At 51.9% G+C, this 24,921-nt stretch overlaps 2 protein-coding genes across 9 annotated transcripts; one reads left to right on the top strand and one right to left on the bottom strand.

Annotated features, from left to right (window-relative positions):
- Positions 1 to 11,788: 11,788 nt before the first annotated feature.
- On the top strand, positions 11,789 to 16,040 carry LOC120669749 (protein IQ-DOMAIN 1-like). Of its 7 annotated transcripts, none has more exons than XM_039949589.1 (7): positions 12,085 to 12,275; positions 12,396 to 12,448; positions 12,909 to 13,034; positions 14,307 to 14,447; positions 14,564 to 14,791; positions 14,930 to 15,043; positions 15,264 to 16,040. In XM_039949589.1, the coding sequence occupies exons 3-7, from the start codon at positions 12,960 to 12,962 to the stop codon at positions 15,732 to 15,734; spliced, it is 1,029 nt and encodes a 342-aa protein (XP_039805523.1). In that variant the 5' UTR covers positions 12,085 to 12,275; positions 12,396 to 12,448; positions 12,909 to 12,959; the 3' UTR covers positions 15,735 to 16,040. The 7 variants fall into 7 exon arrangements, with proteins under 7 accessions (XP_039805520.1, XP_039805525.1, XP_039805523.1 ...); XM_039949592.1 differs by having other exon boundaries at positions 12,913 to 13,034; XM_039949594.1 differs by having other exon boundaries at positions 12,952 to 13,034.
- Positions 16,041 to 16,083: 43 nt separating this feature from the next.
- LOC120669748 (3'-N-debenzoyl-2'-deoxytaxol N-benzoyltransferase-like) lies at positions 16,084 to 18,596 on the bottom strand. Of its 2 annotated transcripts, none has more exons than XM_039949585.1 (3): positions 17,850 to 18,596; positions 16,858 to 17,076; positions 16,084 to 16,759 (listed from the first exon to the last, which is right to left on the bottom strand). In XM_039949585.1, exons 1-3 carry the CDS (start codon positions 18,437 to 18,439, stop codon positions 16,213 to 16,215), a joined length of 1,356 nt encoding a protein of 451 aa, XP_039805519.1. In that variant the 5' UTR covers positions 18,440 to 18,596; the 3' UTR covers positions 16,084 to 16,212. The 2 variants fall into 2 exon arrangements, with proteins under 2 accessions (XP_039805519.1, XP_039805518.1); XM_039949584.1 differs by having other exon boundaries at positions 16,858 to 17,084; positions 17,858 to 18,595.
- Positions 18,597 to 24,921: the final 6,325 nt, after the last annotated feature.

Consider the following 24,921-nt stretch of genomic DNA (forward strand, 5'->3'; position numbering starts at 1 on the left):
TGCTGCGGTGTACAGCTTGTTCCCTTTCGAAGCTGCCGGCGCCAGCACAGTGACGAAGGCCCAGCTCCGTTGCCTCCACGATGAGGGTTTTCCCTGCCTCGGAGAAGATGATGTTCGCTCGGAGGCGCTGCCCGCTCTGGCGAAGAACATTGCTAAAAAATTTATGGACCATTTCTTCAAGGGCGAAGGCCGTGTGATCGTTCGTCGTGAGGTTGAATGGATGAAGGCTCAGGTGGTTTTCTTGTCTTCTTTTTTATGCTCCTTTTCTTCGCCCTGAAACGTATGTTAACATCTTTGATATTTCGTGCTTTTTACCTCCAAGCCAAAGCCGAAGCTGTTGTGGAGGCCATCCTTGCTGAAGCGCCACCTGCTCCTGCTGACGGTGGTGGTGACCGCGCCGGCGGAGCCGCTATGCTGCCCTCTGGCGAGGATGACTGCGAAGGAGCGGGCTGCGAGGGAGGAAATGTCGGATGTGGAGCCCCGGCGCCCGAGGACCGAACCATGCGGGGCTCCTCCCACCCTATAGCTGGCGAGGTGTGAGGGCCGTGGTCGTGTGATCATCCACTTTTGTATTGTAATTATCATTTTTGGAGACTAACACCTTCGGTGTCTGCGCAGGACCCTGCGTTGGCCCCTGCGCAGGTCACCGAAGGCGTGCTTCCTCGCACTCTGCATCGAAGGAGTTTTTATGTCTCTGGTGCGTCTTGGGCAAAGTTTCATGCTCGTTACCTTTTCGTTTCATTTGATGAATTTTGGGCGAATAGGGTGCACGTTTACGAGCTCCGGAACGCCGATACGAAGCGTTTTTTTGCCGAGTTTCAGCGTGATCCAGCGAAACATGCAAAGATCCTTACTGACCGCGCTCTTCATCGCGAAATAAAATGAATTCTCGGTACTGACAGGCCGTATAGTGCTCCCGCCGGTCTCCGTGAGCCGAAGCTGGAGCCGGTAGATGAAGAGCCCCTGTCGCCTCATGAATTTATGTACCGACGCAAAGGCATCTTCGATGAGAGCTCTAGTTAATTTGTGTTGCCCTCGGTTTCAGGGGATGACTTCGAAGCGTTTCTTCGATGGACAGCCGAAGGAATAATAGATGTGGCGGTCCGGGAGATCATATCTGAGGTAGACCGCCTAGTCTTCGAGGAAGAGGCCTCGGATGTAACTATGTAATCTATTTCTTCGTGCCTTCGCGCGAAGTGTATCTTCGCGGTGTAATAAACATGTACTTTGTGTGTAATAAATTATGTAATTTTTTGGCATTTATCCTTCGACTGTGCACAAATGTATGCTGCGAAGCGCCACCCCCCCTTTGCGCGGGCGAGGTTACAAACACCGTTTGGTTCGTTCATCATCACCGGCATCGTGCGTGTATATGTTTTGCGAAGCGCCACCCCCCCTTCGCTCGACTGGCAGGGATGATGACTGTGAAGCGGGTTTTAGCCCCTCCGGCCTCTTATTTTAATTATGCACGCCTTGCCTTCAGGTTTGCTCGTAAGGACTTTCATAGTGTTCTTCGGCTCTTTTGCCGTGGAGGCCGCGCCGTGCCTTCGGTTGTCGCGCGACAGGACTTTCCGCCTTAGACTTTCGCACATAAAGACTTTGTTAGAGACCTTCGGCTCTTTAGCCGTAGTGGTTCAGGCCTAGCCTTCGGCTTTCGCGCGACAGAACTTTCCGCCTTAGGGTTTCGCACGTAAGGACTTTGTTAGGGGACCTTCGGCTCTTTAGCCGGAGTGGTTCGCGCCTAGCCTTCGGCTTTCGCGCGACAAGACTTTCCGCCTTAGGCTTTCACATGTAAGGACTTTGTTAGGGGACCTTCAGCTCTTTAGCCGGAGAGGTTCGCGCCTAGCCTTCGGCTTTCGCGCGACAGGACTTTCCACCTTAGGCTTTCGCACGTAAGGACTTTGTTAGGGGACCTTCGGCTCTTTAGCCGGAGTGGTTCGCGCCTAGCCTTCGGCTTTTGCGCGACAGGACTTTCCGCCTTAGGCTTTCGCACGTAAAGACTTTGTTAGGGGACCTTCGGCTCTTTAGCCGGAGAGGTTCGCGCCTAGCCTTCGGCTTTCGCGCGACAGGACTTTCCACCCTTCACTTTCATGCGAAGGGATTTTTGTTGATTTTCTGTGGAAGTGGAGCTGAGAGGAGCGAAGCCCCTAAGAGGGATTGCGCCTCGTGCTTACTTCTCTCAAGCATTATGGCTTGCACTTTGCGCTGATGACTCCCCTCTTCGCTTTGACGAAGAGGGATAGACCCTTCGGCGCCTTTGCAACGTGCCCATTCTTTCGAGACTCTTTTCTGGGGGGCATTGTTTATATTTCACAAGGGGTTACATAGGATTCTGTCTCGTTAAAAACCTCACACCTTCGGTGCCCGGGTGGACACGCGAAAGCTTCCCCCGTGAGGAAAAGAGTACGGGCCCTTCGGTACATTGTGCCGATTTACCCAAATGAAGAAAAGAAAAATGGAAAAAAGAAAAAAATTGCTCTACAAGCCCCTTTGGTTATTTCCCTCCGGTGGCTTTTACACATTTCCTACACGTAGTACTTCTGTAGCATATCCTTGTTCCACGAATAAGGGTCTTCGGTGCCTTCTAGCATGCGGAGCCTGCAGGCCTCCGGCCTTGCCATAGATGTGATGATGAATGGGCCTTCCCACTTGCTGTGCATCTTGCCTTTTTGCTTGGCCTTTGGTATTCTTCGAAGCACCAAGTCCCCCTCTTTGATGTCTCTAGGCTTCACTTTCTTATTCTTCCACCTTCGTGTTTCTTTTTGATATTTTCCCAAGTTGATTGCTGCTTGAATCTTGCCAGCTTTGATTGTGTCGATTGAGGGCTTGATGTCTTCTTCGGCGTTTTCTGCCCCTTCGGCTGTTCTCCAGTATTTGAGTTTGATTTCCTCGGGTGTTACGGCTTCTTCGCCATACAGTAGCTTGAAGGGGGTGAACTTCGTGGTCCTGGACTCGGTTGGGTTATGAGACCATATGACCCTCGGCAGCTCATCCGCCCATTTCCCCTTCGGTAGCTCGGTGATGTTTTTCTTGATGCCTGCGAAGATGATGCCATTGGCCCTTTCAACCGCGTCGTTGGACTGAGGGTGGTAGACCTATGCGAAGCATAAGTTGGTGCCAAGTTGAGTGGTGAACTCCATGAAAGTTGCGCAGTCAAACTGTTTGCCGTTGTCCACTGTAACCTCCTTCGGGACCCCGAAGCGGCAGACAATGTTCTGCCAAAAGAATTTCTGAAGGGCTCTGGCTGTGATGTCCCTGAGTGCTTTGGCCTCGACCCATTTGGAGAAATACTCTACCGCCACAGCGGTGTACTTGTAGTTTCCCGGAGCTGTAGGCAATGGTCCAACAATATCAATGCCCCATCGTGCGAGGGGCCATACCGGAGGCAGTAGCTGCACCTCGTCGGGTGGGAATTTGCTATATGGGGCATGCTTTTGGCAGTTTGGGCATGTGCGAACCACATCGTGAGCGTCCGCCATAGCTGATTGCCAATAAAATCCTTCGCGGAAAGCTTTGCCTACTAGTGCCCTCGTTGCTATGTGCGAAGAACACATTCCTGCATGTATCTCTTCAAGTAGTTGTTTGCCCTCTTCGCGTGAAATGCACTTTAATAGCGGTGCGCAGACTCCACTTCGGTATAACTCTTCACCTACGATTCTGTAGTTCCTGGCTCGAAGTGCCATTCTTTTTCTTCCTTTTCGTCCTCCGGGACAAAGAGTCCGCGAAGGTATGCCATGATTGCAGCCCTCCATTCTTCGCTGGTTATGGCATTGATGAATTTTGCGGGTTCTTCGGCACAATTGATGGAGGCCTGCTTTAAAGTTTCGAAGAATACATCCAGCAGTAAAGGATCAAACTGTGCTGCTACCTTTGCCAGTTGATCGACCTGCTTGTTCTTCGTTCTAGAGAAATAGCGGATACTGAACCCGAGGAAGTATTTCTCCATGTTTCGCACTGCTGCCAAGTACTTCGCCAACTCCGGCTTGAGAGCTCTGTTGGACTTGTTAATTTGGCCTGAGATCAACTCTGAATCTGACCTGATCGACAATCTTCACGCGCCCAGCGCTCTTGCTTTGCGAAGACCCAAGAGAAGGCCCTCGTACTCTGCGACATTGTTGGTGCATCCCTTGAAGTCTAGTCTGACTGCGTACTTCAGCTGCCCGAAGGTGCTGTTAATACTGCCGAAGATCTTGATCCATCTCTCTGGTAAGCCCCATCGCACTCGAGTTGCCATATTGTTTCTATCTTCGGCTGTTCTTGCGAAGGTGTGGTTGGGGTCCAGTCGGCGATGAAATCTGCCAAGACCTGCGACTTGATTGCTGACCTAGAGACAAAATCAATGGTGTGTTCGACTAACTGCGTAGCCCATTTGCCTATTCTGCCGGAGGCTTCTATGTTTTCAAACATGTCCCGAAGTGGAAAAGAGGTTGGGACCTTGATCTTGTGGCTCTGGAAGTAGTAGCGAAGCTTCCGTGCTGCCATGACCACCGCATACGCCATCTTCTCCATTTCTGAATACAGCAATTTTGACCCGTTTAGGGCTTCGAAAACGAAGTATATAGGAACCTGTGTCAATGCGCCTTCGATCGTGTGCTCTTCGACGAGAGCAGCACTTACGGCTGCGCCTGATGTGGAGATGTACAACAGCAACTCCGCTTTCTCTGACGGACAGGACATGACTGCCAATTTTTCAATATATTGCTTTAGGTCTTCGAAAGCCTTCGCTTGCTCTTCGCCCCATTCCATATTGCCTGAGCCTTTCAGCGCCTTAAAAAATGGAAGGCACTTCTCCGCATACTTTGATATGAATCGGTTAAGCGAAGCCAACCTGACTGGTAACTTTTGCACCCCCCCCCTTTCTTGTAGTTGGCGGCTTCATCCGCCTGATGGCTTCTATCTTCTCCGGATTTTCCTCAATTCCTCTTTCGGTGATCATGCATCCCAATAATTTGCCTCTTCGGACCCCGAAGACGCATTTCTCTGGGTTCAGCTTCAGACCCTGACGGCGAATGTTCGCGAAGGTCCTGGATATGATCCTCCTTCTTCTTGCTTCGGACAACAACGTCGTCGGCATATGCGGAGTGTTCCTTCCCAGTTGATCTCCCAATACTTTCTTGATCATTCTGTTAAAAGTGCATCCGGCATTGCGGAGGCCCTCTGGCATTCGCACGTAGCAATATGTCCCGAAGGGGGTGGTAAAACTGGTCTTCTCTTCGTTTGCCTTGTTCATGAATATCTGGTGGTAACCTGAGAAACAATCCAACATACTGAGCATCTCCGAGCAAGCTGCTGCATCGACCAGGGTGTCAATTCGTGGTAGTGGGTATTCGTCCTTCGGGCACGCCTTGTTCAAGATTGTGAAGTCAATGCACATTCGCCACTTCCCGTTCTTCTTCGGTACCATGACAACATTTGCTAGCCACTTCGGGTACTGGACTTCACGGATAACGCCTGCGTCCAGCAATTTTTGTACTTCGGCCTCAGCCGCCTTCTGCCTTTCTTCGGACATTGTCCTTTGGCCCTGCTTTACTGGTTTCGCCTTCAGGTTCACCCTGAGCTCATGCTCGATGACATCTCGACTGACCCCTCGTAGATCCGAGGTGGACCAAGCAAACACATCTTGATTGTTGCGGAGAAAATGTATAAGTCTGGCCTCCTTGGACTCTTCAAGCCCTTTTCCGATGACCACCATTCGGTCGGGCACATCTTCGCACAATGGAACCTTCTTCGTGTGCTCCGCCGGGGATACTCCCCCTGATTTCTCTAGCTCTTCGCTGTTTGCAGCCTCACTGTCCTCATCTGGCGTTTCAATGATGTGGACATTCTTGTTTGCGGTTGATGCATTGTCTTCGCATCTTCTTGCTTCTTCCTGGTTGCCGAAGACTGACAATTCCTCCGACCGTAGGCAGCTTCATGCATAGATACGACTGATGGATTACTGCTGCGAATTTGACCAAGGTGTTGCGGCCGAAGATAGCGTTGTAGGGGTAGTTTATGTCGACCACATCGAAGGTTATAGCTTCGGTTCTCTATGCTGCACCTTCGCCGAATGTGACATTGAGCTCTATCTTTCCTAGAGCTTTGATTCTCTTGCCTCCGAAGCCAATGAGTGGATACTGTGACTTCTTCAACGCTGTTTCTATGAAACCCATTTTGACAAAGCACTGCCACACGAGGATATCTGCAGAGCTCCCAGTGTCAACCAAGATTCTCCCTACATCATTTCCTACGAAGTGCACTGAATTCTTGCCGATGTTTGCCCTTATGACGAGGGGGTCATTATGTGGGTAGTGTGGCAGCCGAAGGTCTGCCTACGTGAAAGATATTGGGACATGTGACCAAGTTGTTCGGAAGCATCTGCCTTCACTCATATGAGAGACATTTCTGAAGTATTCTTTGTGTTGCCTCTTCGTCTCCAACACTGGTTCGTTTGACCCTCCGGAGATGGCGTTGATGATGTTAACCCTACTGCCGGAGGGCGCGTCGCTTGCTCGCTCTGGTATCTGCCTCGGCTCGAGCTTCGGAGGTGGGGGTAAACTTGTCGGGGCGTAAGACTGTGGCGTGGAGCTCCTCGACCATATCTGACTGTACTGCGAAGGTGGTAGCATCGGTACTGATTTTTGCGAAGGTGGCGCATACGGTAGCGGATTGTAGTTGAAGATGACACCAGCCAATTTGGCGTAGGAGCCCAAGTGGTTGCCGTCGCCGAAGACTATGGTGGCAACTGCGAGGTATGATTGACTGGCTTCGCTGGCTGGGAATTCTGCCGATCAAACTCTTCTTTTCTTTCAATGGCGAAGGAGCATTCATTTGTCCAATGGCCTTTGTCTTTGCCATGGAAAAAACAGAACGGAATTTTCTCCCTTCGACCGCTGCTGCCTCTTCAGCTTTTGTTGTGTCGTTCCTCGCGATGGTGACGATCATTGCAGTTGGTCCTTTCCTCGTGGCGATCCCTCTCGCCTTTCGCCCGGTGATGGTGTCTGGGCTCACGGGGTTCGTCTTCGGAGATATTGTTCACCGTTCTTTTGTGCTTCGGCTCATCTGTGTGCCACGGTTTTTAGTGGGACCTCTTGATGTTTCGTGACTTCTTCTGCTCGCTCTTCTCCTCGAGCCTTCTTCTCTTCGCACGATCGGATATGCAATATTCTTGCATTATCTCGAACAGCTTCGTTACTGTCTTCGGCTTGCGCCGGGATATGTATTCTCCACATGGTCCTATGTTGATCCCCTTTACCACCGAATCGATGATGCTTTGGTCGGCGACATTTGGTGCTCTTGCGCGAAGCTTCATGACACTCTGAAGATATTCTTGCAAGGTCATGCTTCCTTGCCTGAGGTCGTGAAAATCACAGGATGCGACTTCATCGGGCCTCACAGCGCAGAAACTTGCACACAACTCGAAGCGAAGCTCCTTCCAAGACAAAATGGTTCCTGGTGGAATGTTTGCGTATCACCGCTGTGCCAAGCCCTTCAATGCGATGACGAGCGCCTTCGCTTTACACGCGGTACCTCCTCCTGATGCTTCTATGGTGACTTCGTATTTGAGGAGGAACTCTTCGGGATGTGACTCCCCATCGAACTGCAGCAATATTGCCTGGGTTGAGGCGATGAGGCCACTGCACCTCCTCCAGCTCTTCGGACAATGGTGATATTCTTTGATGCCTTCTACGGTAGTGCTCTTCGCCGTCTGACTCAGAATGGTCAGAGATCTCTTCGACCGGCACGAACTTTGGGCAGAGCCTTGGTGGTTCATGCTGCCGCGGGTTGACCACAATCATCTCCTTCTGCGGTGGTGGTGGTGGTGGTGGTGGTGCCTGCAATTTCTCGAGCTGCAGCCGCTGTGCACGGAACTTCTCCTGCAGCACCTTGCAGCGAAGCTCCTCCTCCCTCAACTTGTTGTACAGCTCTTGATGCTCTGCTTCTGTGAGCATGGTCTCCTTCCCCTTCGCTCTTGTTACCATTTGTCTCTCCGAAGGCTCTGCTTCCAAGGCCTGCTGCTGAGCTCTTCGATGCGGGCGTCGATACGACGCATCGCCGCAATGTCTTCGGCTGAGACGCCGATGTCCAGAAGGTTGACTTCAAGCTGGCCGTCTACGAGGGCATCGACGGAGACGCCGTCGCTGCTGGTCCCATTCGCCTGTGTTGCCGCTGGTTCGCCCTACGAAGGTGTTGCCGTGGCCGTCATCGTATCCTCCGAAGTGGCTCCGTTAGTTCCCTTCTTCTTCGTCACCGCCATGTGGTGTATCGAACCGACGGGTGGGCGCCAAACTATTGGTGGAGAGTGTCTCCGGAACGAACGGACACTACAACAGTAAGGGACAAGCACACGATTCAAGTAGTAAATATTCTCTCTCTCTATTCAATGTCCCATCAATGAACATTACAAGAGATATTTATAGGTGACGTTACACCTCCCACGTACATTTACTCTTCTACACTCTTACAACGGCCATATTCCTGAAATATTCCTGGACGTACACGTAATTTCCCTAATACAAACTCAGTGCGCTACAGCTCAGATGGACCCACAACTGCAAATAATCCTCTTCGGCCTTCTCCACGAAGACTACGCGGCATGTTGCTTACTCCTCGCTGATGCTCGCATCGTCTGGTCTTCGCGGGTCTTCGGCTTCCGACCCGAAGACAAGCGAAGGCTACGTGGCCCGTTATTTAATCCTCGCCGTGACGCTCCCGTTGACCGGTCCCCGCGAGTATTCGTCTTCCGACCCGAAGACGAGCGAAGGCGGGAATCTTCTGTGTTCACTCCCGTTGGCTTCAATGTTCTTGCTGCCCTGTCTTCGCGCACCTTCGGCGACCGGATCGAAGGTGGTGTCCCCAACAATGCTCATGATACTACTATGACATTTCCACTAAGACTGACCTAACTAATGCATTGCACGAGTTGCATTCATATGTACCCGGGCTTTTCAGCTGTGAGGTATCATTTTTCTGAAGCTACTGATGGGCTGATGGCACATCAACCAAGCAAGGACAGTCACATTACCTTGCACTGCACTCATCACCACCATAATTGTACAAAGACACGCCGATCCCGACGTCCGGTCTCTCCCCGACAGTACACTAACAGCAGCAGCAGCAACCTAAGATCTTCACCTCTACATTTCATCGCTGGGTTCCGACCTGCAGTTTTTGACAGATTCAGACCTTCAGTTTAGCAGATAAACCTGGGGCACCTATTGTCTGGGGAAGAAATGGGGGTGGTTTACTGCAGGGAACGTGTAGACCGCGGCTAGGCGATGGCATCCGGCAGACGTGCGGCCAATCACCGGCGCGCCAGGCGCCGGGGAACGAATGGAACCCGGGTGTCCGGTCAGGGATCAGCTCCCTCGTCGCTGTTGGCGTGGGCTGTGAGGCGGGGAAGGGAATAACAACACCAGCGCACCAACCGTTGGGATTGGAAACTAGCCAAACCAACGTGCTCGTCGCATCCCCTTCTTTTTCCCGGCGGCTTCTTTTTTTTTTCCGGATAAGGGAAAGTTTATTTAATTCAAAGTTTTTACATCGAGTGGATACAAAAATCTTGAACATTCCCGACCTCTGCATTGCAAAAACACACACAGCTTAAAGAGAAAGCCACAATCTGGATGGCTTCTTTTTTGGGAAAAGTCCAATTTTCACCCTCGAACTATCGCAAAAATCTGATTTCCAACCTTCAACTACGAAATCGGACAATATAGGCCATCCAACTGTTAAAACCGGACGAATTTGGCTCTTAGGATGGTTTTGAAGGTGGTTTTGTATTTTCTAAAAAAATTAAATAAATCTAATTAGATTTAAAAAATCAAAACTAATTCACTTTAAATCAGAAAAATATGAAACTAGTACCAATTTTTTTGTAAAAATGTAACCTATCTATTATTGCTCCATTTGAATCTTATTTATTAAAAACAATAGGTATAATTGCAAGTAGCCAAATATTATGAATATAAAAAAAATTAGATCTGAATGACTCACAAGTCATGTGACAATAGATATGTCACATTTTTTAGAAAACTTTTGATACCCATTTCATAATTTTTTGACTTAAAATAAATTACTTATAAATTTTTTAGTATAAAATTGAATATTTTTAATTCTCACAAAATAGAAAACCACCTTCAAAACCAACCTAGTCAAAACCACCCTAGGGGCTAAATTTGCCCGGTTTTGAAGTTGGATGTCCTATGGATGTCCTATGTTATCCGGTTTCGTAGTTGAAAGTTAAAAATCGGACTTTTGCGATAGTTGGAGGGTATAAACCAGACTTTTCCCTTTTTTTGATGAGGGAAAGTTTATTTAATTTAAGGTTTTTACATCAAGTTGATATTGATATAAAAATCTTGAACGTTCCCTACCTCTGCATTACAAGGACGCACACAACCTAATGAGAAAGCGACAATCCCGGAGGTTTCTGCAGCGCTCAGTCAGCTGGTCACCGTGTTCCGTGGGTTAAGGGAATCGATTCTGCCATGGATTGATCAGCACTTCAGCAGAGACGGTCAAGTCACCGCAGACAGCAATGGTCTTCAGGGGAAAACGGCAGCGTTGTATTGTTGCCTAGGCCACTGCAGATTCAGAACAGGGGAAAGAAGATGCTCCATTTCCATTTTCTGCTCCATGAGGCCAACAATTAGTGTTGCAAGTTTGGAACAAGCAATATGCAAAAATGCTCCACCCTCTACTCTAGAACACAAAAAACATATGCTGCTGCAGACCTGTTAGCGTTACCTCTGGAGATGGTACAGCGTGAGTCTTGAGTGGACCAGCAATGCAAATGAGCTTCCTAAACTGACCCCAACAGGCGAGGCAACACGCGAGGCAAAATCAAAATGCATCTCCGGTCGGTACTGTGCATGTCCTGCACCTTCTCCAACAAGCGAGGCAAAAGCGAAGGCAAACTGCCGTCGCTGGAGAGAGACGGTGCAAATATACACTCCCTCTCTCCTCAAATGCAAATAGATGGAGGCGGGGGCGGCGGCACGCAGGTTGAGCTCCGCCGGCCTGGTCCGGCGTTCGCCAAGCCGCTCGATGCGCCGCCGCCGGCGAGAGGGGAGCGGAGGAGAGGGCACTGCCGCCGGCGGGAGGGGAGCGGAGGAGAGGGGTCCGGGGAGCTCCGGCGGAGGAGAGCGCTGGAAGAGGACCGGACAAATCGGTCAAGTATTGACTTTTCAGTTAGCCCTCTTTGCGAGTTGTTCGTAAAGATTTTTGCATATAAGCTTTAACCACAAAGCTGCAAAATGGAAACTTGGATGTTTAGGCTTCGCAAAGGTACCATTTACTCTCATGGAAAAGGGGCAGCAAAACGGAGCTTGAATGCGTCGGTCAATTGACATGACAAATCGGTCAATCAGTTTCAGTTAGCAGTATAACCTTTAACCACAAAGCTGCAAAATGGAAACTTGGATGTTTAGGCTTTGCAAAGGTACCATTTACTCTCATGGAAAAGGGTAGCAGGATGTTTAAATTTGGATGCAAAAATAGTTAAATAGTTAAATCCCGAAATGGGTCTCGGTTTGGGTTCGTGCTGGAGATAGCCGGAGGGGCTGGATTTTGCGTCCGCACTGCTGGAGATCGGATTTTTTTTTGCGGCGATGCAAACACTGTGCGCGATGCAAACTCTCGAATGCCTCATTTTGCGTTACGTTATTGGAGTCATAAGCCAGGAAGGGCTTCCAGATTGCCCACTGGTGACAAGTCACCACTGGCCTAGAGTTTGCTGCTCACCATGCACCAAACTGGAGAAGTACTACTAGGACCATTACCTGCCAATTAGTACCTCTATTATTTGCTCACAGTTCCTTTTAAGTTTTAACTGTAGACAGTTTCTGAGGTAGTAGTAGTAAAAAAATGCAGTCTGCATTCTACAAAGCAGGCCATGCTCTGCCCAAGTGGGTCATTAAGGAGAAGTCAAGGTGAAGCTGCCTGCTGCCCCACTTTTTTACTGTCAAAAGTCACCACTAACACCGCAATTACGCAGTAAGCGAAAGTCTGTAAGTCAGTGGTCAGTGGCCGAGGGAGGTGCGAGTAAAGAAAGCAACGGGGGAGCAATTTGGCAAGGGACTTGATCTGGACCTATATCTAACTCCAACCCTGCACCTTTCCACCTTCCCTCCCACCTCTCTCTCACCCCATCTGCGAAAGCTGGAGGGGAAGGAGATCCATTGCTTCCGATGGCTGCCTCCCGTCCCTGACCTCCGACCTCTGCCATATCCCCCGACCTGACAGCAACTCCTGATCGGATTCAGGCTAGGCCACCGCCCTCCTCTGAAGCTCAGGTACTTAGTTTCTGCTCCCTGCTCCTCTGCTCTCTGGTCTTGGGCTTTGCCCTTCTTGGCCTGGTTCTGCTCTGGGTTTACGAGGGGTGCCCCTTTCTTTGTGCTCTGATGGATGAACAGAGAGTTCGATGAGCCATGGGCTTGGTTCCCAGGGGTTTGGTCTTCTTGGTCAGGTTAGAAGGAGAAAGCCCCAACCTTTCTTGCAGGGACCTCGCCAGTTCTGAAAAATTTCAGTGGGTTCTTAAGTTCAGTTTTATTACTCATCTTGCTCGATTGAACTTGAGTTACCATTCCTGGTCAATTTGACAAAGTGTCTGTCTGATGTTCATTTCCTGGTCTAGAAACTTTCACCCCAAAAAAGTTCATTTCTCATGCTTGTAAGTAAAAAATTTCTTGTTGATGTTCAGAAGTACGATGGCTGTTTGTTTACTTCAAGAAGTTTTCGCTTTTTTAGTCAAGGCATAGTATTAGAGATATTCAAATCGAGGCTCTAAACTTGGTTCATCTGTAATAGTATTTTCCGCGCCGTGATCAACGCATGTTGCACCATCACGTGAAGTCATTGTTCTTTTGCAGTTTTTTAAATTACGCATCCTAGCTAATCTATTCCCCATCATTTTCTTGTGATCTAAGCAAGAGGACCTGAACACAAATTGATCTCTGCTGTGCACCCCAGTTGAAGCCATGGGGTCCGGGGACTGGTTCAAGACGATCATCAGCAAGAAAAAATCAAAACGGGCAAAGTCAAAGCACGCAAAGGTACCCCATCATCACCATTTTTTCTTTCTTTCCCATCCTCGAGAGGAAAAAAGGATAGCCTTTCTACCCCAATTTCGAAGTCCCTCATGGATGTCCTGTACACCAGCTTGCCTTGCATGCCTTCCAAGCAACCTGAAAAGGGATGCTATTCATTCTGTTTCATCATTAAGAATGGCCGGGACAAGTGGGCATCCAATCATCTGAGCCAACTTGGTGTGCTGTTGCTGTGCTTGTGCTAATCATAATTAGAGAATTGGCTGTAAGGAAAGTTTGGTTTGTTGGTAGCAATAATAGAAGGTTACTGATGTTGACTTATAGAAGAGTGTATCTGCGGGTGCGTTAGAGTTAGGTGCTACCTTCAGGATAAGAACTTTCTGCGCGTCTGGAATGTCCTTGGCTACTGCTAACTGGGCCCATCTAAATATCAAAGGTTTCTTTTTCTTGAGTAGTTGAATTGCTTACTAGGCAGTGCCACGGTTGCTTGTTTTTGTCAGTGTTGCTTTAGGATGTGATCTGCGTGGAGCCCTCCAAGAACCTGCATTTATCATTGAGTAGTCATATCTCACGTTTTTGTTTGATTCAGATACTTAATTCAGTAAACCGTGTTATGTTTCAAGTATCACTTTTGAACTTGATTTGTTGGTAGCAACAATGGGAGGTTACATGATACTGACTTCTAGAACTTTGTGAGTTAGAGTTAAATGCTACCATCAGGATAAGACTTTCTGCATATCTGGAACATCTGTGGCCACTGCTAACTGGGCCATACTGAAGCAGTAAAGCCGAAATTAGTTGCTTGGGCAATGGCTAATTGAACATGCTAAATATCTATTTAGTATAGTTGAGTCTTTACTTGATATCCCACGCTTGCTTGTTTTCTTCTCTATTGCTGTGGTTTGCATGACATCCTATAAGAACCTGCATTTATTATCCGGTAGGCATTTCACAACAGTTTTTGTTTGATCCAGTCACCAAAATTCAATGATATTTGTTATGTTCAACTCTGATTTTTAGAAATGAACTGGCCAGACAAAGTAATTTGACAACTTATTTGATCCTTGGTGATTTTTTTCTCTTACATCAGTGTTTAGAGATCAGTTGGCCTAATGAAACTTTTGCTCTACTATCCTACTAGTTGACATCGATAGTGTACTTTTTGTTGCTGGGGTTTTGAAGTACCTCAGAATCCTATGCATCTTAGAGAAACTAACTGATGAATATTATACAAATGACCATCACCTTCCTTCTCACCTATTTCCTTTGCCAATGAAGGTCGCTGGTCAAGTACAAAATGGAGGCAACCAGACAAATCAGAAGTCGAATGGCCCTTCTTCCAGTAGTGACCACGAAGACAATGCAGCACTAGAGGAATGGGCTGCTACACGGATTCAGAACGCATTTCGGAAATACAAGGTGACATGAATTATGGATGATATATTGCACTACCATGGCATAGACTACTGAATTCAGACATTTTACAAACGGATTGTTACCCTTTTTTAACGCTGCCCATCACTTACCACCTACAGGCAAGGAAAACCCTCCGTTGTCTCAGGGGAGTCAAAAGATTGCGTATCGTTGGTCAGGCCAATCCAGTTAAGAAGCAGACTGCTGCAACACTGAGCTACATACAGTCTTGGAACAAGTTGCAGTCAGAGATAAGAAACCGGCGTGCTTTCATGGTCACTGAAGGGCGCAACAGGAAGAAGCAGCAGGAGAATCAAATGAAACTTGAGGCAAAACTCCATAGCTTGCAGGTGATTTTTAATCCCCAAAGAGTTATGTTCCTCATAAATTATTTTACTCACTCACCGGTCAAAGAACTCTACCCGAGAAAGTAATAACTTTACTAATGACATTGCATTGTTTTGTTGTTTGTTTTCATCTTTTATTAGGTTGAATGGAATGGAGGTTCGGATACTATGGATGAGATACTTGCTAGGATACAACAAAGGGAAGAAGCAGCAGTAAAGCGTGAGCGAGCCATGGCCTACGCGTTCAACCATCAGGTTTATACTAACTGTTAATTCTGATGTCGCAACTCAATTATATTACAGAAATCCATTCTACGATTGAAGTCAATTTACAATAGACAAAAACTTTATTATAAAATCTAGACACACGCCTTAACTCTAAACCATGCCAATTATAATTTGTTCAAGGGAATATATAGCAGAATTCTGAATGTATTTCAGCAGTGTCAAAATAACAATGTATAATCCTTTGCAGTGGAGAGCAAGGTCTGCCACAAGTCTAGGAAACTTCAGCTATGAAGTTGGGAAGGGTGGCTGGGGTTGGAGCTGGATGGACCGCTGGATCGCCGCACGGCCATGGGAGCCGCGGTCCCTGGTCCACCCCGAGAACCTGAAGAAAGCACAGGCAAAGAAGGAGAACAGCAACACGAACCCATCGGCTCTGAAGCTGCAAGGCTCCATCAGTCTAAGCAACAACATCAATGACCGGAAAGTCCCTAAGAAGAAGCCAACACCGTCATCTACTGATCAGAAAAAGTCGTCACCGTCACCTACAGATCAGAAGAAGCCATCACCATCACCTTCAAGCGATCAGAAGAAAGCAGCACCGAAGGAACAGAGAGCAAAGGCGGCAGGCACTCCGACGAAACCGAAGGCCAAGGAAATGAAAGGGAGACAAGAAAAGCAGCTGCAACAGCAGCAAGTGGTTCCTTCAGTCAGCGCATGAAGATAGCGGCCGCGGAAATGGTTACTGATCATTGTACGATACATCATGTGAAGTCGTCGTGTTTTTCACAGTTTGTTGTTTGTTTTTCTTTTTCATTTTTGTCTTCTCATTACGGTTATATACTGATATGGAACGAGTGCCAATGTAGAATGTGCTTGGTTTGAGCGATTATGCACATATGAGTATATGACATATCTGATGAGAGTGGTTTTGGTTAGGAGTAGGATATCTGCTATTCATTGTTGTGCTGTTGTAATAAGACTTGCCTGGCTATCTGCTTCAATGGAAGGTCTTGTTGGAACAAAATTGCAAGTTCGTTATGCCAATAACATTAGGATCAAAATTCAAATGGTAAATCAATCATATATTCTTCTTTTTGAATGAATGGCACGAGGCTGGCAATTCAGTTAAATTATTTTCTTGAACATTCAGTTAAATTTTCAAGCGGATGATTCTATTTTCAAATTTCTCTAACAATTCACAGCTTTCCCACTGAACTCTGCTGCTGCTGCTGCAACAGCAGCTCCTGCATTTCCTCCCTGAAGGCAGCCACCGCCGCGCGCCGCAGCGCAACGAACACCTTGAACCCTCGGCGCCGCCTCTCGTCGCCGGCGCCGTACGGCAGCAGGAAGCACGGCTCCGTGCTCCCGAGGATCCTCCACGAGAGTGGCAGCACGGCGTCGGGGCCGCCCCACCCGAAGTCCACCTCGCCGTGGCTGAGCCGCCGCCAGTCCGTGAACGCGCTCACGGCGCCCGCCGTGATTCCCTCGCCGCGGTGCAGCTCCTGGAAGTCGATGTAGGACCGCACGTACTCGTCGTCCACGGCCTGCTTGCTCTTCTTGATCAGGGCGGCCGTCGCCGCCAGTGGCTGGGCGATGAGGTCGCCGGAGGCCAGAGCGACGTACACCGGGACGCACACGTTGCCCCAGTACCCGTCGGGGAGCGGCGGGTCGACGAGCTTGCTGATGTTCATGGAGTACACCATCTTCACCACCTCGCCGGAGCTGGTCCCGTTGGCCTTGACCCTGCTCGCCGACCCACGATGAGCACGGTGAGTATGTATACAGACTATAGAGCTGCTGTGATCTCAATTCTCGGACAGGTGGTGGAGTGGAGTGCTTACTTGGCGCGCCAGATGAACGCGGCGGCGACCTCGAAGGTCGTGAGCCGGAGGCAGGCCTCGTCGGCGAGCCGCGCTCTGAGCGCCTCCACGCGCGCTTCGCTCACGTGGAAAGCTTCCCTCGTGAGCTTCTGCTGCTTGTGCCATTCCCCCGCGGCGCCGTACGGCCCGCACTGCGCGACGTCGTCGTTGAGCGCGAGGACGCGGTCGAACACCGGCGTCGCCACGCGCAGTGGCGAAGCCAGCCCAAAAATTGACCTAGGGCGGACTTCTGCGACTAAATTTTGGCTAACAATGACACCATACATGTTTTGAGCAAAATTTGTAAAACAACCAATAAGAAGAAGCAAGATGTTACCTTTTATCGATGATACATGTTGGAATGGAGAAACAAAGCACATAACCGGTTGAAATAGGGCAAGGAGCCGAGGCGGGGCGGACTGCACCCTACAGTGCAGGCGCCCGCGGCGGCGGCGCGCGCCGCGCGGGATCCACCGGCGGCCAGCGGGTGCCGACTGCCGAGGGGCGAGGGCCGAGGCGGTGGAGGCGGGCTGCAGTCCCCGCGGAGGTGGGCGGCGGCGCCGAGCGCGCGGGATCCGTCGGCGGCCGGCGCGGCCGACTGCCGAGGGCCGGAGGCGGTGGAGGGGGGGCAGGGCTCAGCGATGCAGGGGCAGGACGGCAGGTGGATGGAGTTCTGCTGGTGATGCCTGCGCCCGTTGGAAGACAGGAAGAGGAAGAAGACCCGTGCGCTGCTGGGCCGTAGTTGCAGGCAGCCCACCAGGGCACCAGGCCAGGCGGCCCACGAGGCCCACGCTCGCTGAGTCGCCCCCAATCCCAGTCTTGCCGACGCCGGAGTCTTCTCGTGTGCGAGGGCGCCGCCGCGCCGCCATTCGCTCTCGCCGTCTGCTCGCTGGAGTTCAGGATATGATGTGGAGCTCGCCCACAGGGACCTAGGGCGGCTGCCCTAGCTCGCCCTAGTGGTGGCTCCGCCACTGGCCACGCGAGGCGGCTGCCTCGGCCCCAGCAGCTCCCGGCGCTCCCACACCGGCGCCACGTCGGGAGGCCCCTGCCCGCGCGAGAACCGCGCCGCGGCGGCGAGGAACCTGGTGGCGCCCGCGCCGTCGCAGAGCGCGTGCGCCACCCGCATCCCCAGCGCGACGCCGCCGCACGCGAACCGCGTGGCCTGGAGCGCGAGCGCCGGGCCATCCGCGACGTCGCCCGGCGCGAGGCCATCCAGCAGGGGCGAGCCCGGCGCGTCGGTGTCGACGTCGGCCACGGACAGCTCGGACGCCGCGAGAACGAGGGGGACGGCCGCGCCGGCGCCGACGACGACGTGGCCGTCGCGGATGCGACCCGCGAGCGCGGGGAAGAGGCCCAGCGCGGCGGCGAACGCGCGCGGGAGGACCGCGAGGGGGTCGGCGGACGGCGGCGGAGGCGGGAAGAAGCGGAGCGTGCGGAAGGTGACGTCGAGCATGTTGCGGTCGGCGTCGAGCCCCGAGAGCGGGAGCGGCGCCACGGCGTGCTCCGCCGCGGCGGGTGGCGGCAGGCCCACGGTGTCCAGGACTCGCAGCCGCTGCGGCTCCATGGGAGGAGCGACCGCCGCGGTTGCCGTACGGTTCGGCCGCGCGCGAGTTGGATCGCGCGCCGCGGCAATGCAGACCACGGCGGCGAGCAGCGAGCTTGCCCGGTTTAAAAGCTGTCAAAACTTTTGAGGAAGTAGGTGGAATGGCGGGGCAGATCGAGCTGGGCGAGGGGGTTGGCGGAATGTTCTGTGGTTTCAGGGGAGCGGCGACGTGGGAGCACAGGCACCAGTAGTCCAGGGACGTCCGTGTCGCCGTCGCTAGCGGCCGTGGCGTTGAAGCTCGTAGCGGACTGTAGACTGGAGTACTGGAGGACTAGCGGAATTCTCAGCAACTAGGGTGTGTTTAGTTGGTGAAAATGTTTAGATTTTGGTACTCTATCATATTTCGTTGTTACTTAATAAATAATATCTAATTATGGATTAATTATATTTAAAAGATTCAGCTCGTGCTAATCAGTTAGACTGTGTAATTAATTATTTTTTCAATTGCATTTAATGTTTCATGTATGTGTCTGAAAATTTGATGTGACGAGTATTGTGTATAACTTTTTGAGAACAGCCTAGATAACGGGAGCTCCTCCTAGTCTCCAACCTTGACAGCTTCCCACGAGTTACCCGGATGGTCAACTACAGGCACGTCCTCCTACTTGCCAAGAGCCCCAAAACCTTCCAGACAAGTTCTGACAACAAATCCAAATCGTTTTGTTCGGCTGACTTTAGCCGGTATCTGGTGCTGATTTATTATCAGAGAAAAATACTGCTGTCTGGCTACTAGCTGGTGCTGATTTAGTGTGAGAGAAAATCACTGTTGGCTGGCTGGCTAACAAGCCATTGAACAGAGCGAGCAAAATGCTTTTCGATCGCATGCAATTCACAATTTTAAATATATTCCCTCAGTCTAAAAAATACAATTATCCCTTTTCGTAAAATCAAACAATTTAAAATTACCTAAATTTTATAAAAATTACTAACATTTATATCTTTAAATAAATTTAATATAAAAATATATTACATAGTTAATTTAAGGCCATCCTCAGTCCATGGTGTCTATAGATGGTGTTCAAGAAAAAAGAAAATAAAAACTACTCATAGACACTAACTCCCAAATACATATATAGTTTCTATGATAAATTCATCTAATCCTCTCTCTTCTCTCTCATTGCCTTACCTATCACTCTTCTCCATTTCTTGGTTCTTGTGTAGACATGATGTCTTGTATGAGAAACCATATCTATTTTTTCCCTTATTAACTCTCTTGCTAGGTTATCAAATTGCTTATGTAGTATTATCATTAATGCTATGGACATCATTCTAATAGGAGGGTTGTGATGGTCTAAGAGCATCTCCAAGAGCTTTTTTATTTTGTTAGCTAAATTTAGAGATTGTAGGCCATTACTAAAAATAGAAAACACCTAATTATATGGAGTAGTCTAAGAGACTAGATAAAATATAATTGCAATATTTAAAAGTGGGTCCACACCAACCAATTCTATCTCTTCCGATTCCACCGAGATCGATCAGGATGGCGTGACGTGAGCGCCGCCGCCCCCTGAGTCTTGCCGCCGCCGCCACCCCTGTACCCGAGTGCTGCTCGGCCCCTGTACGTGAGCAGCAGCCCCTGGACGTGAGCTGCAAGTTGCATTGTCTGGACGTGGAGGGCAAGACCATCGGTGACGGCCCCTGGACTTGGATGCTCGGCAACGCTGGAAGTTGGATCAAATCGATTTGAGGTATCGTGACTTGATCGATTCAACGTAGTCCCTTTTCATTCTATACTGCATTGAAGCGATTTTTTTGATCAGCTATGTTTTGATTCGGTCTTTAATCTTGCTTGGACAACAACGTCGCAGAGTATGAATTCGGATGATGAATTCAATCAATTTGTAATGGATGAAATCATTGATTCCTCCTCTTGGGATGATGAGAGGAAAGCTGCTATTCTTGGTGTCGCGCTATCGGTGTCCTGACCCGGCGGTTCGGCACCAACTAGTAAGATGTTGCGTGATCCCTCACCCTGAATGGTTGATGCAAGAGGTAACATAGGAACGCACGGGTTTATCCTGGTTCCGGCCGCGGGGCCATACGTCCAGCAAAGGGGTGTGCGAGTGTACTGTACTATCTTGCACCGGGCTGCCTGTAGTAGGGGGTACAATTGAAGCGAGAGAGGGAGGGAGGGAGGCTCCCAAGTCTCCGCTAGATGATTGAGGCAAGTGCCAATATCAGAGGGAGTGAGCGAGAGCCCTGTGTGTTGAGAGAGCGAGAGAAGATGAGAATGGAGGAGATAGAGCCCGCCTCCCCCTTTTATAGACACAAGGAGGGGCGAAGTACACGTACGGGAGGGGGTAGAAGTCGTTGTTTCTCCCCGAATCAGGGGCGCACAGTGAACATCTACTATAGGAAGTACACTATGGGGCTCTGGAGATCATGGCGCCAGGCGTGCGGTTGTCCTGGGTGGCGTCCTAGCCTTGCGGAGATCGCGCCGGCATCCTTGCGGCTCCAGCGGGCATCGTGGTAGTTGCTGTGGATGGTACCGTCCTCTGTTCTCGACGTGGCGGTGTCTCGAGGGTCCTGCAGGCGGGAGTCTTGCTCCGGTCAAGGCCTGGGCCGCGTTCGGGGGCTGCGCCCATGCCGATCGAGGGTTCCGCGGTGGGGAAAGTACGAGGGAGGTATGGGGAGTTGGCAGCACAGTGGTGATAACAGTGTCGGGCATGTCTCGCACAGGGCGCCGCAGGCTCCCCACAGTGGCACCATAGTTCCGGGGATGGCTGAGCTGTGACCGGAGTAGGCGGATGGGATTTCGGTCACAGCCACTGAGCGGAGTGGTGGCCTGACGCCGTCTATCCTGGGTGTTGTGGTGGAGTTGTTGGCATTTAATGCTTCCGTACAACGGGCGGGTGAGCAGACGGGTCACAAGTTCCTTCTGCCAAGGGGTGACCTCAAGCGAAGCGGAGTTGATCCGCTCTCCCGAGGATAGATTCGCTACCCTCGAGCGAGGCGGAGTTGGTTTGCTCTCCCGAGGGTAGGTTCGCTACCCTCGAGCGAAGCGGAAGCGCGGGGTGCTGTCGAGGGTTCCGGTGGGGGAGCCTCGAGCGAAGCGGAGATTGCTTCCGTGGGTTCGAGGGGGTTTGAATGGGCTGTACTGCGGAGCTGGGCCGTGGGCCGAGCGAGGATTGAGCTTCTATGAGTCCTTTCCTTTCCTTCAGATTGGAAGGGGACCGCAAGCCTTCGTGGGCCCGATTGTTTAACTCATGTTTTGTGTTTTGAGGGCAATTTAGTCCCCTTGTTAGGGTGCCCCTAATCCTGGTACCCGACAGTAGCCCCCGAGCCTTTGTTGGGGTCAGCATCAGCCCTGCAGAGGCTTGATCCCTCGAGGGCGTGACTCGGGTGCTGACCGTGGGTTTAGTTTGCCCCGCGGGGGCGCATCAGCGCCCCTGCGGGTGTTGCTGGAGGAGATTAGTTCAAGATCGGAGTTCGTTGATAGAGAAACGGCGGTAAGGCAACTCTGAGTTGTCTATGCAGATCATAGTCGCCTCAGGCACCATGGCGTTGCCGCTGCACTGTCGGGGAGGTCCGAGCTGGGTTGCGGAGCCAGATAGAAGTGAGGAGGAGGTTGGATGCTTGCGGTGGATTCCGATCCGCGAACGTGTGAAGTTTCTTCCATGGGGGCGCGTCAACGCACCCGCAGGTGTAGCACCCGAGGCCTTGGAGGAGTGTTGCTCTCGTCCAAGGGCTATAAATGTCGCTCTGCATTGTTGATTGGGTGGGGTGATCACCCCAATGTCGCTCTACAGATGTCAGCGTTGGCGCGGACGAAGTCGGCGAGCACCACTTCCTATCTGCTATCGAGGGTAGCACTGATCTTCAGCGCCTTGCCGTCGGGGGTCTTTGGGTTGAGGGGATCATCCTTGGTGCCCTCGGCAGGCTCGAAGTTGCCCGCGTGCCGCTGCTTGGAGTCCATGGCCTCCTCGGCCATCTCCTGCTGCTGCGCGGCGAGGGCTTCGTCGAGCGCCAGAGCCTCGGCGTGCTCGACGCACTCGACGTCGCACTCATAAGCGTGCTCGAACGAGGAGCCGATGGTGATGACACCCTTTGGGCCCGGCATCTTCATCTTGAGGTAGATGTAGTTGGGGATCGGCATGAACTTGGCATAGCATGGACGCCCAAGGATGGCGTGGTATGCCCCCCCGGAACCCCACAACCTCGAAGGTGAGCACCTCCTTGAGGAAGTTGGCCGCCGTGCCGAAGCAGACAGGCAGGTCAATCTGGCCGAGGGGTTGGACTCGCCTCCCCGGCGCAACGCCGTGAAACAGCGACTTGCTGGGGCGGAGCTTGTCCAAGCCGATCCCCATGAGCTCCAAGGTGTACGCGTACATGATGTTGAGGCTGCTGCCTCCGTCCATGAGCACCTTGGAGAAGCGAGTGTTGTCGATGGTGGGATCCACAACAAGTGGATATTGTCCTGGGTTCGGTACGTAGTCGGGGTGGTCCTCGCGGCCGAAGGAGATGGTGTCCTCCGACCAATCGAGATAAGATGGCGTGGCCTTGGTGACGGAAAAGACTTCCCGGCGCTCGCGCTTGCGCTGCCGAGAGGTCATGTTCGCCGTCGGCCTTCCGAAGATGAAGAAGGCGTTCTCCACTGAGGGGAACTCGCCGTCTCCACCCTTGTCGCCCGCATCCTTCTTCTTGTACTCGTCGCGATACACGACGTGGTTGTAGTACTTGCGGAGCATCTCGCACTGTTCGAGGGTGTGATTGACCAAGCCCTTGTGGTAAGGGCACGACTTCTTGAGCACGTCGTCGAATAGGCCGCCACTGCCTTGAGGGGGGCCTTGAGGGCGCTTGCGGTCTGGGGAAGCGACGAAGGCCTCGCCGGAGTCCTCCGCTTGCCCCTGTCCGCGCTAGTTCAGTGGGACCGGCTTCTTGCCTTTCTTCCCCCGCTTCTGCTTCTTGGCGGGGGTCATGGCCTTGCTGCTGCTGCCCTCTGCGGGCGCATCTTCCTTGCGCTTGCTCATCTTGTTGTCGAAAATGGCACTGACTGCCTCCTCGTCGGAAGCGAAGTTGGTGGCGGCATCGAACAACTCGTTGGTGCTGGTGGGACGGCTTCGCGCAAGCTCGTGCACCAGGTTCCTGCACGTCGTGCCTTCGAGGAAGGCATTGATGACCTCGATGTTGGTGACGCTGGGGAGCTCGGTGCATTGCTTGGAGAAGCGTCACACGTAGTCGCGTAGGGATTCGTCGGGCTTCTGTTGACACCCTCGGAGATCCCAGGAGTTCCCAGGGCCCATGTAAGTGCCCTGGAAGTTGCCCACGAAGATCTTGACTAAGTCGGCCCAGTCGTGGATCCGATCCGTGGGCATATACTCGAGCCACGTTTGTGTGGAGTCGGCGAGGTGAAGAGGAAGGTTGCGGATGATCACAGCGTCGTCCGTCGCACTGCCCAACTGGCATGCCAGGCGGTAGTCGTTGAGCCAGACCGCGTGATCGGTCTCTCCCGAATACTTGACGAGGGTGGTGGGCTGTCGAAAGCGTGGGGGAAGGGAGCAGTGCGAATCTCCCGACTGAACACACGGGTGCCCGGAGGCTCCGGTGACATGCCCCTGTCGTGCTCGGGGTTGATCCGCCCCCACGTCGAGGAGTGTACTTTCTCCCGTTGATGATGTTGCGGACGTCGCTGTCATCGGCGCGCCCGCGCGCGTCGTGAAGGCGCTCCTTCACAGGAGGCCTCCTGATGCGATCATGCACCGAGAGTGCCTTCGCGTCGTCTGCCGCGGCTGCCTTGCCCTTTCCTCCTGGTGGAACGTGCACCGAGGCCTCGTGGTCCTGCCGTGCAATCCCATCGGGCTTTGCCGATGCCGCTGAGCGCATTCGAGATGCGGAGCTCTCAGCCTGCTGCACCGCAGCCTGCTCGATGAGCACCCGTGCCTCGTTGCGCAAGTTGCGACCCTTGGTTGTAGAGGGCTCGGGCATGGCCTGAAGTAGGTAAGCTACCGCGACAAGCTTCTGGCCGGCCCTTTTCAAGTCCAGCCGGTTGTCGATGTTGTCGTCGGCTAGGATCTGCTCCCGGGCGACGCGCCCCGCCGCTTGAGCTCGCGCACCGCGCGTTGTGCGCTCCTGCTCGAGCGCGGTACACAGCAGTCGTGTCTGCCGTTGCTCCTCTTCGAGCCTTTTTTCAAGCTCCATGAGTTGCGCCAGCTGTGCCCGCCGCGCCGCCGAGCCTGCTGAAGCAGCTGGCGTTGCGACCGGTACCACTGCTTGGTTTGCTGGTGGGGGCTCCTCGTTGTTTCCGTCGTCGCTCGGTGCTTCATCGACCACCCCATCCGCCAGCTCGACCATGAAGCACTCCCGAGTGGGATCGTAATCCGCCTCGCTGGAGTCCTCGGAGTAGATGAGGCAATAGCTCGCGGCAAGCTGAAACGACCAGAAAGCATCGAGGTCACGGACCCCAGAGTAGTCCCACTCTGAGGCCATGAGGTTGTCCATGAACA

The sequence above is a fragment of the Panicum virgatum genome, chromosome 4N (assembly GCF_016808335.1).
Source record: "Panicum virgatum strain AP13 chromosome 4N, P.virgatum_v5, whole genome shotgun sequence".
Taxonomy (NCBI): Eukaryota; Viridiplantae; Streptophyta; class Magnoliopsida; order Poales; family Poaceae; genus Panicum; species Panicum virgatum.

Bases quoted from the DNA above. Each gene is read 5' to 3' on its own strand.
- LOC120669749 (XM_039949586.1), top strand. From the start codon at position 12,960: ATGGGGTCCGGGGACTGGTTCAAGACGATCATCAGCAAGAAAAAATCA. The intron at 14,448-14,563 runs GTGACATGAATT...TACCACCTACAG, and splicing joins ACGCATTTCGGAAATACAAG to GCAAGGAAAACCCTCCGTTG. The intron at 15,044-15,263 runs GTTTATACTAAC...AATCCTTTGCAG, and splicing joins CCTACGCGTTCAACCATCAG to TGGAGAGCAAGGTCTGCCAC.
- LOC120669748 (XM_039949585.1), bottom strand. From the start codon at position 18,439: ATGGAGCCGCAGCGGCTGCGAGTCCTGGACACCGTGGGCCTGCCGCCA. The intron at 17,077-17,849 runs CAGTGGCGGAGC...ACTGCGCGTGGC, and splicing joins AGGCAGCCGCCTCGCGTGGC to GACGCCGGTGTTCGACCGCG. The intron at 16,760-16,857 runs GTAAGCACTCCA...GTCGGCGAGCAG, and splicing joins GCGTTCATCTGGCGCGCCAA to GGTCAAGGCCAACGGGACCA.